Genomic DNA, 17,654 nt, shown 5'->3' with positions numbered 1-17,654 from the left:
TGTTCTTTTCAATATAGGATTCCAATACTATTCAGAGGAGTATGTTTGTCCCCGATAGAACACAGTCAATTGATTCCGGTGTGTAACCGAGTGATCAATTACTCACTGTTCAGTAATTAGTCATATTCTTTTTTATATCCGTGGTATATTGGGGGTTTCATTCTCCTGGCATCTTTCATGGCTTTCTTTATAAATAGCTTTACCGATCCTTGTGTAATGGGGAAGCGGGCTATAGATGTAGTTCCTTACAGGGCGATGTTTCAATGTCGGTCAGTGCTGTCTGTACAATCAGAACGGGATTTGTGGGAGCAATAGGGCTGCAGAGGACCTGTAGGAAAAAATGCAAATTTCAAGAGGTGGTGTCTGTATGTGGATCCTGCACTAGCATACAACTTCCTTGCGCGAGGTGAGCGCTAGCGAAGCAGTGCTTTTTTACTTTAAGTATTGAGTACATTATGTTATTCAGTGGAAACACAGCCTAGGTATTTAAAGAAGTGAAGATATTGTATAAATCTTTAATGGCGTAGTTGGAGGTGGACAGACCTTGTCTATTAGTCCATCTTAATTTTATGGAATGTCATGGTGGCTAAGTGGTTAGCACTTCTGCCTCACAGCGCTGGGGTCATGAGTTCAATTCCTGACCATGGCCTTATCTGTATGGATTTTGTATGTTCTCCCCGTGTTTGCGTGGGTTTCCTCCGGGTGCTCTGGTTTTCCTCCCACACTCCAAAAACATACTGGTAGGTTAATTGGCTGCTATCAAATTGACCCTAGTCTCTTTCTCTCACTGTCTCTCTCACTGTCTGTCTCTGTCTCTCTGTCTCTGTCTCTCTGTCTCTGTCTGTCTCTGTCTCTGTCTGTCTCTGTCTCTGTCTCTGTCTGTCTCTGTCTCTGTCTCTCTGTCTCTCGGAATTTAGACTGTAAGTCCCAATGGGGCAGGGACTGATGTGAGTGAGTTCTTGTACAGCGCTGTGGAATCAGTGGTGCTATATAAATGATGATGATGATGATGATATAATCCCACACTAGTCATTCAGAGGGTCAACAATGAAAGTAGGGTATACAAGCCAGCAGGGCCGGACTGGGACTAAAAATCATCCCTGGCATTTAAAGTACACAGGCCCACCTCAGGTCCAGTAGGAAACAAATTGTGTGCCGGAAAGGGCGTGGCCACATTGTGTTGTGGGTGTGGCCAACATGGGGCATTGATACATTCATTATAATAAAACATTACATTTATCACGCCCTCCCAGCCACATCACTCCATCCCTCCAGGCACATTATGACACCCCCAGCCCACTGTACTTATCTATGCTGCTGACATCCATCAGGGTGGGAACTTCCTATAGAGTGAGCAGGGAAGATTACCAAATCTTGTGAGACCTAGATCTCCTCGGCTTGCTGCAGGCTGTGTCCTATCCAGAGACTGGGAGCAACTATGAGATTCCTCCTGCTAACCAGAGCTGGATTAACGCTCGGGGGCCACAGGGTATTTAAGACAGGGGGCCCCTATTATGTAAAATGGGTATCATATTAGACACAATGTTAGACAAATACACAGGCAATACTGTGTCAACTACTGTTAGTTGCATGCAGCTCTGCCTTCACAAGCAGTACAGTGTGAAGTGGGACTTACCTCCCAACTGTCCTTGTAGTCTGATCAATTCTCACTAAACGAGACAGTCACCAAAATTCAGGACTTCCCCACCAGTGTTCCTGTCACTTTCACCACCTGTGGCTGCTGGTGTCTAGTTGCTGCTTGTTTGAATCCTCAAATGCTGGAGGCCCTATTTGGAAAAAGAAATGGGTACATGTAATTTAGAAACCTCCAACCAGCCCTGATGTTTAATCAATGCAAGCCCCACTTTCAATTAATAGCCCCCAAATCATATTATGCCAAAATAGTGCCCCAGTTCATACAATAGTGCCCCCAAACGATATTATACCACAATACTGCCCCCAGTTGATATTATGCCAAAAGAGTGCCCCCAAATCGTATACCATACAGTAGTGCCCCAAATCATATTATGCTATACAGTAGTGCCCAAAAATCATATGCCACAACAGTGCCCCACATCATATTATGCCGCAGAGTAAACATATTAACAACACTAAATTTATATCTGCATAAACTGGTAGTTTATACAACTATCCAGTAGGGATATACAGCACCCCGCCCCCCCCTCCCCCTCGTGTGGCATCCTTTCTCGCCCCCCGCCCTCTCCTTCCTGTGTGGCATCCTCACTTTTCTTCCCCCCCCCCCCTCCCCCATTTTCTGTGTGCCATTCTTTTCTCCCTTTTTACGTTTTCTGTGTGGCATTCTTCACCCTTTATCGCCCCCCGTTTTACTGTACTTACCTTTTCATCTTCTTTTTCTTCTTGTTTCTGCCTTCTTTCTTCTGTTCTCCGCTCCTCTGACCCAGCCGACTTGACAGTGCAGTGCGCAGCGCTCCTCCCCAGGAACCAGCCACCAGGCTGTCGGTCCACGCTGTGTCATTACATGGTGTGCGCTGTCAGTACACCGTGCACTGACTGCCCGGGACCGGACCGACCCATCTGCCCATCGGCCCTTCTGGCATTTGCCGGAAGTGCCAGATGGCCAGCCCGGCCCTGCAAGCCAGGCATAAGGACAGCATACCCACATATGATGTTTATATGCTGCTTAGGTTTTGCAGATTTATGCAGCGTCATATGGAAAATACACCTCCAATGTTTTATTTGTTCTTGCATAACTGCAGAACCAATGCAGATGGGCCTGGTACGGCTACCTCCGTTCAGTTACTATAAGTGTAAGCTCTTTTACAAGGTTTGTGTTGTTAGCTGAAAGATATGATATTTATGGTGTTGGTTATTTTCTTACTATCCGAATCTACGTGGTAATTAAACAGAATATGTCAATGTAAGATTTGTGTTCACCAGTAACGAGTGTAAATGGAGTACGATAAAAGATTTGTGACTTTATGTGGCTCAGTAAATCACTCAATGCCTTTTTTTTGGCTTTTGGCGCGATTTCATTTGAGGAAATAAATATGGTCACATACTAAGCTTTGACTTCACAGATCAATGTGAAGCTTTCATACCTGCGGGGGATAAACTGCTGCTTCCTATTGTTCACTGGCTCTGAGAAATAAAAATCAATCGCAGCGTATCTAAAATGCATGAGTTTTTTTGCTTTGGAGTAATATGGTGTTTGACATATCTGATGTTGGAAAATCACGAGAGACCTTGTTCCATAAATTATCCACCCTTAATAATACTAACTTCATCCCATTTCTGTGCTCATCTTCCTACAGCAAGAGTTGTTTTGCTGTGAGCTGGTGACTCTGTGATTATTACAGACTGTGGTTGGTAATGTTTTATTTTCCTCTCTGTGCCCCAGTAAGTTCCAGCTGCTGGTATGAATGAGCTGACACAGAGCTGACTCTGGCTTTTGGGAGAAGTCCACTATAGCAGGTTTCTTTGTTCTAGACCTGATAAATGGTCAGTTGGGACAAAAAAAAATACTACGGAGCAAATTTTTCTTTTAAATAATTATTCTGTGGCAACAAAAGAGCTGCAAAGTCAGATGATGTGTGTTTGTTACACTTGTGTGTGATGCAGCTGTGTTGTGCACTGCAATGCTTCCTGCTGCAGCTAAACGGATAAGTTAGAGACATTCCTACCATTCTGTATATAGCTCATTGTAGTGTCTCTCAGGCATTATATTGTAGCTGTCGCCTACACTAGTTATGTCAGCCACTGACCAATATTCCGATGAATAGAACTTGACATATTTTACGCAAGCTAACAAATATTTGTATACAAGTTGTCTACACTATACAACACAAATGCTCTGTTAACAGTTTAGTTTTGGATGGAATTAGGTAACCCAAAGTATAATACAAAGTGTTACTTATCTGTGCTCATTGGATCAAGCAAATTGTTGGGTTCCTTGATGTTTTTAATGGTCCGAGTGGACGATCCTCATGCTCATGCTGTCAAAGCTCCTCCCCTGTAATTTTGTCACTCGCAGGAATGGGACGTTCATTGGGGACAGGCTTTGAGAGCGCAAAAAAATGAAGCTGAACACGAGTGAGGATCTCCTGCTTGCACCAATAGATGTATCACTAAATTAGTTTTGGGTGGTGTTGGCCTTCATGGGTCTCACACCATGTGCCGAGTAGCTGGATCACTGACAGACTTGGGTATACACATGTATAGCCAAGTCTGAAAAATCTGGCACACTGGTATCCGATGAAGCGTCATTAGCATGGTCTAACAATGATTACATACACAGTCACATGAGTTTATGCCCATCTGAATTTATCTGCCATCCTGATCAACATCTGGTAGATTCTAATCAGGTGTTGACCAGTATTGGCTGTGGTTTTGGGCTGTGATTGTTTTGATGACCTAATTGGCCAACACAATTTCAGCATGTTTGGGCTGTCATATTTAATCATTATTGCATAATCTAACAAAATAGAACTCACAAATGTAGGCGTTTGAAAATCAGCTTTAATCTTTCTTATATTCTCATGTCTCCCAAAAACTACTGTATGAGACGATGGCCTTTTATATAGGCATACCCCTAGCATGGTTTTCACACTATGCCCAAAGAGCCAGAATTGGCCATTGGTACACTGTTGTTTTGCCTAGAAATGTGCGGTGCCTTCACTTCTATCCAAGTAGTAATCTCGGTTATAATATTTCACACTTTAGTTTAATATTTGCCGTCTAGCATATGTTAAGACACTTGGTGAGCGCTATTATTAATCACTGCGGCTGTGTTCTTCCTATCCAGTGTTTTATTCCTCTCTGGCTGACTGCTAGAGCAGCCAGGCGTAATGAAGGGTGTCTTTATTACCTCCTCACTTCGGATCTTATGATGTATGACCTGACTGGAGCGGTGCAGCTTTCGCCGCTACACTCTAGAACATTTTATAGCTCTATTACAGTGTAAAGCAGTTTATTTTTTTTTGTATTTTAAATACAATTAATAAAGGAATCGTTCAGCTGTACCACTCGCCATCTATTTCATTTCAAGCTCTTTTTGCATCACCATCTACTTTTTTCTTGTATGGAGTTGAAGGCAAAACAATATTTCAGAAGAAAAGCACATGCAAGTGTAACCCCTGTTTGTATGGATGTGTTGTTGTTGGTTGTCCACTGTGACTCATACCTGGAAAAGATAACATCGAAGGACAAACTACAATAGATATGGAGAAACAGAACCAGACAGTCACCGCGACTACCATGACTACCAAGCATGCTAGCTATAAGCTCGCTAAGTAGTCACCGTGACTACCATGACTACCAAGCATGCTAGCTATAAGCTCGCTAAGTAGTCACCGTGACTACCATGCCTACCCAGCATGCTAGCTATAAGCTCGCTAAGTAGTCACCGTGACTACCATGCCTACCAAGCATGCTAGCTATAAGCTTGCTAAGTAGTCACCGTGACTACCATGCCTACCCAGCATGTTAGCTATAAGCTCACTAAGTAGTCACCGTGACTACCATGCCTACCCAGCATGCTAGCTATAAGCTTGCTAAGTAGTCACCGTGACTACCATGACTACCAAGCATGCTAGCTATAAGCTCGCTAAGTAGTCACCGTGACTACCATGCCTACCCAGCATGCTAGCCATATGCTCGCTAAGTAGCCAACGTTTTACCAAAATCACTTTGCTATGACAAAGGAAAATTACTTGTTAATGATATATATGCTACCCATTTTTGTTTTGTTTTTTTAATTTTTTCTAAAAGGAGCTTTAGAATGAGCGTGTATGGGAGAGCGATATCCACCGTAGCATAGAATAAGATCTCCAACAGTACATTGACTGACTGTGACCAGCCTACAGGAACACTGTAGTGTCAACAGCTACAAAACTGGGATAAAAAGATGTTGAAATCCACCCAATACTGAAGAACGGCCAAATTAATTGCTAAAAAGATTACGTTTCAGACTGGGTGCAAAAAGGCTTCTAAAAGACGTGGATAGTGGCCAGACAAATAACGCAGGGTAAAGACCAGCTTGATGCAAAATAATTATTTTGCACGGTAACTTGGTGGTTAGTACTTCTGCCTCACAGCATTGGGGTCATGAGTTAGCGAAGCAGTGCTTTTTTACTTTAAGTATTGAGTACATTATGTTATTCACCGGAAACACAGCCTAGGTATTTAAAGTAGTGAAGATTTTGTATAAATCTTTAATGGCGTAGTTGGAGGTGGACAGACCTTGTCTATTAGTCCATCTTAATTTTAGCGAATGCCACGATGGCTAAGTGGTTAGCACTTCTGCCTCACAGCGCTGGGGTCATGAGTTCAATTCCTTACCATGGCCTTATCTGTGTGGAGTTGTATGTTCTCCCTGTGTTTACGTGGGTTTCCTCCGGGTGCTCCGGCTTCCCCCCACACTCCAAAAACATACTTGTATGTTATTTTGACACTGGTCTCTCTGTCTGAGTATGTGTATATTAGGGAATTTAGACTGTAAGGTCCAATGGGGCAGGGACTGATTTGAGTGAGCTCTCTGTACAGCGCTGTGGAATTAGTGGTGCTATATAAATAGCTGATGATGATCAGAATAATTTACTGTTAATTGCCAAGGATACTTACAATAGCCTTTGATCACTCCAATTTTACCTACAATTTCACTATCCTGCTATTTTTGACTAGTAACCAAGTGGGCACCTCTCCCTTGACAACTAAATCACTCAAGATGCTGCCTGCTGAATTTACAAAAGCATAGCCATGAGGGATAGCTCTTCCCTCAGACCCTGTGCAATAAACCTACTTAAGAATTTAAATTGTCAAATCACAGTACAGCTGGTGAGTAGATGGAGCAATGATACCCCAATCATTCTGCGTGTTAGGGAAGGACATTGGGTAGGGGGGAGATCTGGGTTAGTAATTCATTTTTAAGTGGTTTGATAAAAAGGAGGCGGCGGTACTTCAACATCGGGTTATGTCAATTTAGCAATTATATAAAATAATATAGAAAACCATGAATTTAACTAAACAACATGAGGACCGCCGTGTACAGGTCTGGTCATTTAGTCAATCAAGCTGAAGGGCTTGATCACCAAGTGGCTGTGACCACCTACATTTTCCAATGCTCTCTGCCAACCACATTTACCAGCCAACCTCATCAAAATCTGATCTGTCCTCCATCAGGCAGGATGGTTCTTTTCACGACCAAATTTCAGTGCATGTTATATATTGTCTTATTGAACAGCGTTTACCGATGACTGCAGACTTGATAGGGTGTGCCATTTTGATAGTGACAGACAACCACTTTACTTGATTAAAGAATGCAGTATGACCACACCACTTGGCTCGGTACTGTGAACCACATCATTTTTTTTTCAATGTAAAGTGAATTCTAGTGACTGCTCTGATTAATTTCTACTGATGTAATGTAATCTCTCCAGGGTGCGTTCCCTAAAGTCTGACCACTCCTGTAGACAATTACCAGGAACTCTGATATCGCTCAAAAAGAATTCTTAAACTTAGCAGCCATGTGATTTATGTGAGGCCTCTTAAACGGTTTAATTATAGGCAATGGTTAATTATGGTTATCATTTGTGAACTAAAATTTTATAAGGGAATTGTTGAAGACACTCATTGTGTTTTCAGACCTCCTATTTGTAGTTTAATTGTTGCGAAAAAAATAGCCATAATATTGGTATAGATTAGTTTTCTATAGTGGGTACAAACTGTGTTGCCTTAGCCTAGCAGTTGTTAAGGTAGAGGTCGTAACATCCGTTGTGTTCAAGGAAAATAAACCATCATGTACGGTTTATTTTCACTATAGGTGTATGCAGGTAAAAGTCTTTGTGCAGAAGGCTCCTCAGTTACCTGTATGCTTTATTTTATTACCAATAATGTGCAGTGCACTCTGCTTCCTTGTATGAGTTAGAGATGTCAGATGAGCTATTCTGATGCTGTGCATCCTTCTGCAGCCTGAGTGCTGAAGTTTTGTGGTTAATAAACATTGCTTCCACCTGTAATGCAGGAACACTGCCTTCAGAGGGAATGGTAGAATATGAGCTTGGCTTGACAAAGCAGTAGCCTTTACCCAAACCCGATATGGGGCTAGCTTTATTCCGCAAGAAAAGCTGTACACACATATTGAAAAGAAGCTGTGGTTCAGTGTCATGTCTCTTTTATAGCTCCTTGTACATACAACTAGTGGGAAACTAATTTGTGAGTGACCACAACATCCGTGCATACAGTATAGTATATGCCATTGCAAATGCACACTAAAGTTAGCCCGGCATTGCGGCATTTTATCTAGATCTTGTCATTCACCAAAATCTGTAACCACTTTTTCACTGCACATGTTACAGCCAAATTGGGCTGACTTTTATCTTTCAGGCAGCAGATTGAATCACAGTCTGATGCAGTCATTGACACCTACAGACTTTGTAAAGAATGCAAGGGTTAATTAAAAAGGTGTGTGGTGTAGGGATTTCTGAAGCTTAATTTAACAATACTTAGAACTCTCAAATATTGTACAAGTGTCAGTAAGCGTGCATGCGTTATGTACACTTCAGGTGTGACAATGCTCAAAGCACCTACTGTCATCTATCTCCAGAACAAGGATACACATGATCAGGAGATGGTCAGCAGGGCTAGAACCAGTGTTGCTTCAAGTGCACAATGGCTATGTGATATCCAGCAAGTGACTCTTTTTTTTTTTTTTACATGGTGAAGTGACTGTCGTTATACACAACAAGCTTTCCCCCTCTGCAAACAATTTAGAAGATACATCTTCATATTTCTAGCATAGATAAATATGTAGTTTGATGCCTAGATTATAAATATTGCTATATATTGTACTTAGGCTATGAAGATATAAATTTCACAGAGATAACCCCTTCCCCCCCCCCGCTCCCCCTACACCACACAAAAAAATATATAAAAAAGAATGAAATGAAACACACACACACACACACGACGCAGTGATGCTATATCGCACTATATCTCATTGCCAGACATACATTGCACAGTGATATACCATTGCCAGCCATATGTTTGCACAGTGATAACCTTTCCTGACAGCTATGGTTTTATGATTTGCACAAAGATAAACCTATTGTCAGTCATATATTGCAGATATAACCCCTTTGTCAGACATATACTGCACATAAAGATTCCAATTGCCATGTACAATATACACATAGACCAGATGTCCCCTATTGCTAGCCCTGTATTGAACAGAGATGACTCCCCCTTGACAGCTCCCACTTTGCCAGTACTCCCAGCTACTTGATGGCCCATCCTATCTCCTTGCTGTTGGAGTTTTCTGGGGTTCTTCACGGCTGTAAGATCCAACCTAAGTGCTCCCAGCCCTCAATGTCTGTAAATTGGAGACAGCAGACGAGTAATGAGGAAAAACTCATTGTGAGTGATCCCTGTGAAGTAGCAACAGCAGAGGTCATGGCAAGTGTCACTACTCCATGCCCTATGGCTTTGTGTGTGAGGGCCAGGCAAACGGTGACCTGGCCTGTAGCCAGTCACAGCATTAAGCATAGTATTTCAGCTCAGCCAATACGTGTGTGTGTGTGTGTGTGTGTGTGTGTGTGTTTAAGAAATTTTGAAGATTTCGAGGCTAGACCAATATATAAATCCAGTCTATAAATGTTATTATCTGCATAAAGTAGTAACGGGAGGCTCCTGTCACACTAGTGCAAGAAATTAAATGCACCTCAATATGAAAGTTTGTATATCCAACTTGATAAGAATAAGTCCTTCTGCCCCAGACATCTCCCCAAATGTTTTGCTTCCCTGTGATTATGGTAGAATGTGGGCGTGGCCTGATAGGATTGGGATGTGGAATGGGCACGTTTAGTATAATTGGCCAAATGCGCTCCCCATACCACACTTTTTTGCCAATCTGAGGGGCATGGCCATGTGACACTGGTGTTCTGGTTTCCCATATCAAAAATATTTTTTCTACCAAGCAGACCATAGAATATAAAAACACGTTAGAAATTTAGACCATAAACAAACTTAAAAATCCAGACAAAACAAACAAACAGGAATTTCTGCTTCAATAATGCAACATGAGGACAGCGAGCTGTGTGGAAATAAGTTTAGCTCCTTTGGTATTTGCTCTATTTATATCCTGTGAAATATTAATGACTGTATCACATGAGTCTTGTACATCACATAAAATGACAGCACGTACTTCAGAGACAGCTGACGGATTACCAACGATTCATCTCTTTAATGAACATTTGCTTTCAGAAATGTTATGCAGGCATAGAACCCATGTGAAGTTTTTGTACAACAGGATCCAAGGAGGGAAAATATATTCTAGTATCGATATTCTTAGAAGTGAAATCAAGAAATTTAAATGACAATTCAAAATGTGACTAAGTGACTACCGATTAACAGATTCACAAAGAATTTGTCTCAATTTCAAAATATTTTTATTATGGGTTCAGGCAATAACATAAAATATTTACAAATGGAGAACAAAGTTGTTAGTTGGTGGTAACGGTTGCGAGAGCGTAAGATAGTTCAATGGTATAATAAGCCAAATTTATTATTCTTTTTGTTAAGTGTAAATTTCCTAACTGTAGCGCTGTGGTAGCAAGACAATGCTGTAAACAAGTATGCAATAAGATAAAATGGATTGGAATACGGTATTAGCTAAAGACTATATATAAAAGAAAAAAAAAAAGTCAACTAACTATAACAAGAACATCAAAAACCAGTTTGGCCTGCATAAAAAGGTCTAAAAAAAAAATAAAAAATAAATAAATTAAATGTGTTCTGGTTTTGTTGATTTTTTTTTTTTTATTATTATTACTGATACATTTTAAAATAGGGGGTATTCAGCTGTATTTATTCAAAGTCATATAGAGTGTAGCCTGTATATTAAATTCAGGTTGTCTTGTTTCTGTCTCCAGCGGATGCATTCTTCAAAGCTGCAGTGAGCCTTGTCCCGGATGTCCCAAAGACTATTAATATAGATGGGAAGATGCGCTCCTCCGAAGCCTTTCTCTTGGAGTTCCTCAGTAATTTCTTCTCTTCACTGTTGGTTGTCCCCGTGAGTCTCCATAATTTGTAATATTCATATCTGTTTATTCACAGCCAACACAGAAACAGCATTTAGATACAAAGCCACAAAGGGAAACTACAGTTAAAAAACATAAAATGTTATTTTTCTCCATATCGCTGACCAGAAATACATTCTTATGGTGCTCTTGCCTTTAAATTGCACCTAGCGGATGCAGCCTATCAAATCATTAGGAACCAGTGACTTCACTGGACTTGTGCATCGTGTGCCCACATGATACTGTGAAAGCCTGTTATGAAATAAAGATAAAATTAAACACGATTTATATGCCCTAAAGCCCTGGCATTTGAAGTTTGTTGGCAAACATTTAGAAGAATCCATGGGACGCCAACTTGTGAAGGCAAAGGCTGCAAATAGATGACATCCAGCTCATCGGGAACTCTGTTTCCACAAAGTGTCCCTTCTGCAGATCAGCAGCGCATTTCAGAAAATCTGGGATTTGCAATGTATCCTGTACTGTGGTCCTGTGTGGTTACTATTGCATTTCTGGGAAAATGGACATACTTTTTCTTTTTAACAGCTGTCTGTGAAGGAATTATGAAATTTTCTTTAGAATGTTCCCTTGTTAATTCAACAAAAAAGCACAGCCACATATAGTTTATATTTTTAATATATTACTCACCACATATAGACAAAATCTAGACCAAATGATGAAAAACAGCATCACTTGCTGTTGGATGAGATGTAAGGGGAGAGTCTGCTCAGTTCTCATGTTGTTTGAATAATATATTGCAGTTCTCACCTGCCCTGTACACATTGTGTTTTCTGCAGGACCACCCAGAACAAGGGGTTCTGTTCCTGGTTCGAGGACTTTTAAATGTGATTGAAGATTACACCTGGGAAGATAACAGTGATGATAAAGTGCGAATATACACCAGTGTGCTACATCTGCTGGCTGCCTTGAGTCAAGAAAGCTATCTGTATCATGTGGACAAAGGTATCCTGCTCTTACGTTATAATTTTTCTCATGAATTTCACATATAACTCGCCCTTGCTAGGATAGGGGGGGCATCAATCAAAGTGACATATCCGCAATGTGCAAACATGAATCACTACAGCACATAGGTTACTGAATAAATATCTTGCTTTGAAGTTAGGCCCTTGTGCTTTAGTGAAATGGGTTTCACTGGCTAAATACTTCTTTGGCTAAAGGCTCGCTGTAAGAAAGCGTAATTCTGCACAATACACAATTGCCAATTTAAGGACCACAGTCTTCACTTAGTAATCCGTCTAATGGAATAAGTAAATCTCTCCCAGCAACTATAGATTTAAACAATTTTACAATTCTGTCCTCAGCAGCCATGTAAAGCCGTTTCACAATAGGACCAAACTTCTGATGCAATATAGACAAACTTTTGAGACCATTGATTTCTCTCTGCATCAGCTTGCAGATACAGCAGATTTGGCTGGAATAATCTCTTCCTTCAGGCAGCACGATAACCTCTCAATAGCATTGTTACAGTCATTGTCAGAGGTTTTAATAAAAGATGATTTCTTTTGGGCTGGTTTTCTGAATGATTGCATGCAGTAATATACATATGATTGGCACAAGACAATATAAAGTCATTGAATTATACTTGGCTTCAATAATTTGTTAGACAACTTGTTCTATTATCCCACCCATTCCTTAGCATGTGCTGAAGTAGGAAGTTCCAGCACTGTTGTCTTTCAGTTGCTAGCCATTCCACATTGCAGTGGGTCATCAGTATTCTCTATCTACATCCCAGGACCCTATATGGCGCTAGATTATTACCTTTTTACCAAGCTATGTCCATCTACTTTGTGGAGGGTGAGCAAACCCTGTTTGACAGTCTTATGCCTTTCAGCAACTTGTAGTAAGCTCATTGCTCTATCATGTGGCCTCCTTCTTTGCTGTCCACCAAGGACTGTATATGCTCAAGGCAGAGTTGTCTATTTTCTTTGCCCTTGGATACAATACAAAACTGTTTTGTGGATAATAACTATACCTGAAGAGTTGATCTATGGTGTCCTAAAGAACAATACATATAAAGATAGGTCTTTGGTGTAAAAACAGCCAGCATGATAAAGCAGTGTACTTAGTAAAAGCTGCAGGAATGTATATACAAATCAATAAATTAAAGTTTTAGAGGAAAATACATTATTCAGCACAAGCCTGTTAACGGGGAACTACTAATTGTACTAATAACTGCAGAATCGTTTCAACATTTATGTAAAACACATTCTCTTTAATTCAGCTGGTTATACAAGCAATGCATGTTAAACAAAATGCAATGAATAAGTTTAACTACCTAATTATGTCACTGTGTAGGAAGTACATATCTGCTATGTGGCAGACGCTGGCTCTGATTATTACAGTAAATACAGACAGCGAGTTCCTATGTTTCAAGCTCATTGGGCTGTTTATATACAAGTCCTTGCACTTGGCAAGTTTCTCTAACAGCTGTTGCTTACAATTGGCATGTCTCTGAGGAACCCAAAATACCATCCTTTGTAGTTGGCTAATCTCCCTATAACCTAATACAGCTTCGGTGTGCACCGCTAATCCCGACTTCATGGTCCTTTGGGAGCTATTGTGCTCATCTGGAAAATCCTATCTCAGCAAACAATAGATGGTTTACTTACCAATGCATTAAGCAATCAACAGAGCTGCAGTGAGATGAAATGTACACAAACATACTGTTGTAAACTAAAACATTCCAGATGAAGGGTATTTATTAATGCTTAGCTCAATTTGTTAGGACCGTACAGGCCGTCTATACATTGATGTTGCATTTAATCCTACCTTCTTATTTCACTGTGCGCCTAATATGCTACAAACCTGAACAGGGATTTAGAAAAGGCAATAGAATTATCAGCGCTGTTCTGAATATAGTAGTATATGAGTTGCTGCCAAATGGGAAATGTGGGGACTGTGAATTCCAGAAAGCCTCCCAAAGAGATGTAAATATAGGTAAATGGTCCCCAAGGAACAACCGAAATATGAACGGAATTGGTGTATATGAATTCCAATTCATGTAAATAAAGAAATAAATAAATAAAGAAAATTTAAAATACACACAATGTACACATATAAAAATGTATCACAAATGTAGTAATGATTAAAGAAATCGCAAATCAATGTCAGACAAATCAAAACACACACATTAGTGTAAAAGAGTTCTGGCCAGAACACAAACTCATGTATATAAATCTTCGTGTGGTTAGAAGAACAAAAGAAGCAAATTTCGTCACACCACAATTGATATCAGAAAAGTCCAATAGCAGCGTGATCCAAAAGCCTATCTTTTTCCAAATAGTATTCCATAATAAGTTCCGTGATCTCATAGATGCTAAAATCAGACAAGTCACTGAATGCCTATTTAGAAGAGATGAGCGGGCTCAGATATCTGAAATCCGAGCCCACCCGAACTTGCCGGATCCGAGACAGATCCGGGTATTCCCGCCAATTGCAAAACTGAAACCGAGGCTCTGAGTCATAATCCCGCTGACGGATCTCGCAATACTCGGATCCTATAAATTCCCCGCTAGCCGCCGCCATCTTCACTCGGGCATTGATCAGGGTAGAGGGAGGTTGTGTTAGGTGGTCCTCTGTCCTGCTATATCTCGTGCTGTGCTGGGGAAATAACAATGCCCTTAGAAGGACACAGCACAGCAAAAAATAATTATAAAAAAAAAGAAATTAAAAAAAAATATCCAAAAACAATCCTGCAGTATAAGTCCATTGGTACTGCAATATTACAAAGTTCACTGATTCTGCAGAATATACTGGGAATTAGTGGAAATGATTGTTATTGAGGTTAATAATAGCGTAGGAGTGAAAATAAACCCAAAAACTTGATTTTAACACTTTTTATGTTTTTTTCAAAATAAATCCGAATCCAAAACCTTAAATCCGAACCAAAACCTTTCGTCAGGTGTTTTGCGAAACAAATCCAAACCCAAAACCTCAAGCAAATCCGAATCCAAAACACGAGACACCAAAAGTGGCCGGTGCACATCCCTACTATTTAGCGATGGTTCCAAAGCTCTAACCTTGTGTTCCTTGACAGTTCAAACTTCAGTGCACATCATCACTTTTATAGAGTATAGACTCACGTTTAGTAGTGGTAAATCCTAGAGTCCTTATATTTTCCAATCCGGTGGCTGGTCCTCCTTAAGACGTCCTCTTTTACCTTCCCATGCAGTGGGGGACAGCCTGTGCAGATGGCTCACTTTCAGGAGATGGTGCCGGGAGATGGGCTCAGTGCCGTACACACGTGCGCATTCGTAATACTGGTCTCAGTCTTTGCCAGCTCCCAGCTGTTGTCAAGATTTAGAACTCCGACAAGTGGGTGCTCAAAATAAATTAAATGGTATCTAATTTGTCAGGTGGTTTCCTACAGTAAGGGAACTTAAGGAAACAATGAAATATAATCAGTAACCAATGCGTTTCACCCCTCATTCCATGAGGCTTCTTCAGGGAGAGATAATTGTGTAATGAAAAAGGGATTTTCTAGGTGGTCTATGGTGTGAAGAGAAATAATAGTGTGGCTGAAGGTAACTTCAGGGACATTGTTTAATTCCAGGCAATGGAACGGTTATATGGATTCGACCAATAGCATGGTCAGAGGACACAGCCGGTGCTAATACATTGGTGTTATCACTGCCTATAGAAAGTGATAAGTAAACAGCCAAACCACTGCCTGATTCCTTGGAGGGTTCTGTCTACAGAGTATATTTTGGGAGCAAGGGGATAGCATTCTTTGTCCTATTCCCTCTCTGGGGATAATTTATTACAGTGGAAGACACAATATACAGACAATCCTATTATATCCTTTCTATTTTAAGGTTGGTGTTTTAGGCTAAACAAAGGAAAATTCTAATGAATTAATTAAAAACATTTTCTTTTTTTCCTATGGGGCAAGATGGCAGTGCTTAGAATTGTGCACTCCTGTATTTATTGGCAGTCCTATTGTTCGCAATTTAAATATCTGCCCCCTCCAAGATAGATTTATTGTTTATGCTACCGGTTATGTAATAGCAAAAGAATGTATGTCTGTGTTTTATTTTCAAAAGCATCATGTGCTACATAACCTAATGGTTTGACTTTAATAATGCATGTTTATACAACATATGTGAGCAATAGTAACCAAGCAGTCATGCAAAAGGAAAAAGGATTGTGTAATTTATATTGCTGATCTAATTTTTTATGTGGAACACCAGGTTATATGATATACTATAGCGTGCCACATCTAGCCACAAATGATATTATATTACATATCTGTGAGTATATGTGCTGCAGATCACAAGCTGGGCAAGAGAAAAGGGTACGCACCATATTGTCCTTTCCTAATGCGCTAATCTGTCAAATTTTGTTCTGTAAAATAAAGCTATAAGGAAATGTATGAGGAATACTGTAAAAGGCATTACGCCAGTAGAGACCCGTTTCCACTGTTATATTCTAATATTAAGAATTATCACCGTGGAAACGTAAGGCCAAACGGCGCTCCACTACATATGCGCCAGCCCCCAGACACAGAGCTGGGACCGCCAGAAGGGATGGACAAGCTTTTCTGGGCCCAGGGTACTTGCATCACCAGTAACACAAATATTTATTTAAGTCAATCTAATCTCTTTTTGCCTGTAGTTGATTCCAATGATAATCTCTATGGCGGGGACTCAAAATTCTTAGCAGAGATCAACAAACTGTGCGACACTCTCATAGGACAGATCCTGGAGCATCTGAAAGCTCTTGGGAAGGAGAAGGTAAGTCCCAATTTTTCTGCTACTAGGGCAGCTAGCTATGTGGGATGTGCTCTTCTGTCATTGAAACCAGCCAGCATCATTGGACTTTGGGTTGTGATCTCGCGTCTGCAGACTTGATCTCACAGCTAGTGTTTATAATATAATCTACCATAAAGTCATTACAGTATTAACTTTTCATAAGTGTATCGTTTAACTGTGGAAAGCACGGTGGCTCAATTTGATTCCCAACCATGGCCTTATATGTGTGACGTTTGTATGTTCTCCCCTTGTTTGCGTAGGTTTCCTCCAGATACTCCGGTCTCCTCCCACAAACCAAAAACATACTAGTAGGTTAATTGGCCGATATTAAATTGACGTGTGTGCGCATGCGCTTTAGTGAATTTAGACTGTAAGCTCCAGTGGTGCAGGGACTGTTGTTAGTGAGTTCTCTGTACAGTGCAACGGAATTAATGGAAAACACAGAGCTCTGCAGAGGCACAAAGAGACAACAAGGAATTAGGCATGAAAATCAGGGTGAACAGTTTCCCCCCTCTTTCATTCCCAATAATACATCATATACCATGTTTCAGTAAGTATGTCACTACTTGATCATCAACCTATTATTACATTTTGGTACTAGAAAGCTGATACATGGACAGTGAAGTATAGAACCAATGTCGGCGTAATTTGACCACACCCATATAGTAATTACTCATATGTGACATTAGCACCAGCTTACGGTAATTTGTAGACTTGTTCTGTACATCTGTGTTGGTTTAGTATCGTCTGATTCTGCAAATTGCACTTTAAGAACAACACTGATAATGCAGCTGTGTTTTCCAACTCATGACCTAATCCGGTAATCAAAAACAGA

The 17,654-nt window shown here is 40.5% G+C and overlaps 1 protein-coding gene across 1 annotated transcript in view; it reads left to right on the top strand.

Moving 5' to 3' along the window:
• The window catches only part of VPS35L (VPS35 endosomal protein sorting factor like), a 56,892-nt gene that overhangs the window by 32,137 nt on the left and 7,101 nt on the right, over positions 1-17,654 (top strand). Inside the window, exons 27-29 of the mRNA XM_075179736.1 lie at positions 10,905-11,044; positions 11,846-12,011; positions 16,683-16,801. Coding sequence (XP_075035837.1) covers positions 10,905-11,044; positions 11,846-12,011; positions 16,683-16,801 — 425 coding nt within the window. The remainder of the gene's footprint in view (positions 1-10,904; positions 11,045-11,845; positions 12,012-16,682; positions 16,802-17,654) is intronic.

This window comes from Mixophyes fleayi, chromosome 7, assembly GCF_038048845.1.
Source record: "Mixophyes fleayi isolate aMixFle1 chromosome 7, aMixFle1.hap1, whole genome shotgun sequence".
In the NCBI taxonomy this organism is placed as follows: domain Eukaryota; kingdom Metazoa; phylum Chordata; class Amphibia; order Anura; family Limnodynastidae; genus Mixophyes; species Mixophyes fleayi.
The sequence above is the reverse complement of the archived record's forward strand: the minus strand, read 5'-3'. Positions and strand labels throughout refer to the sequence as shown.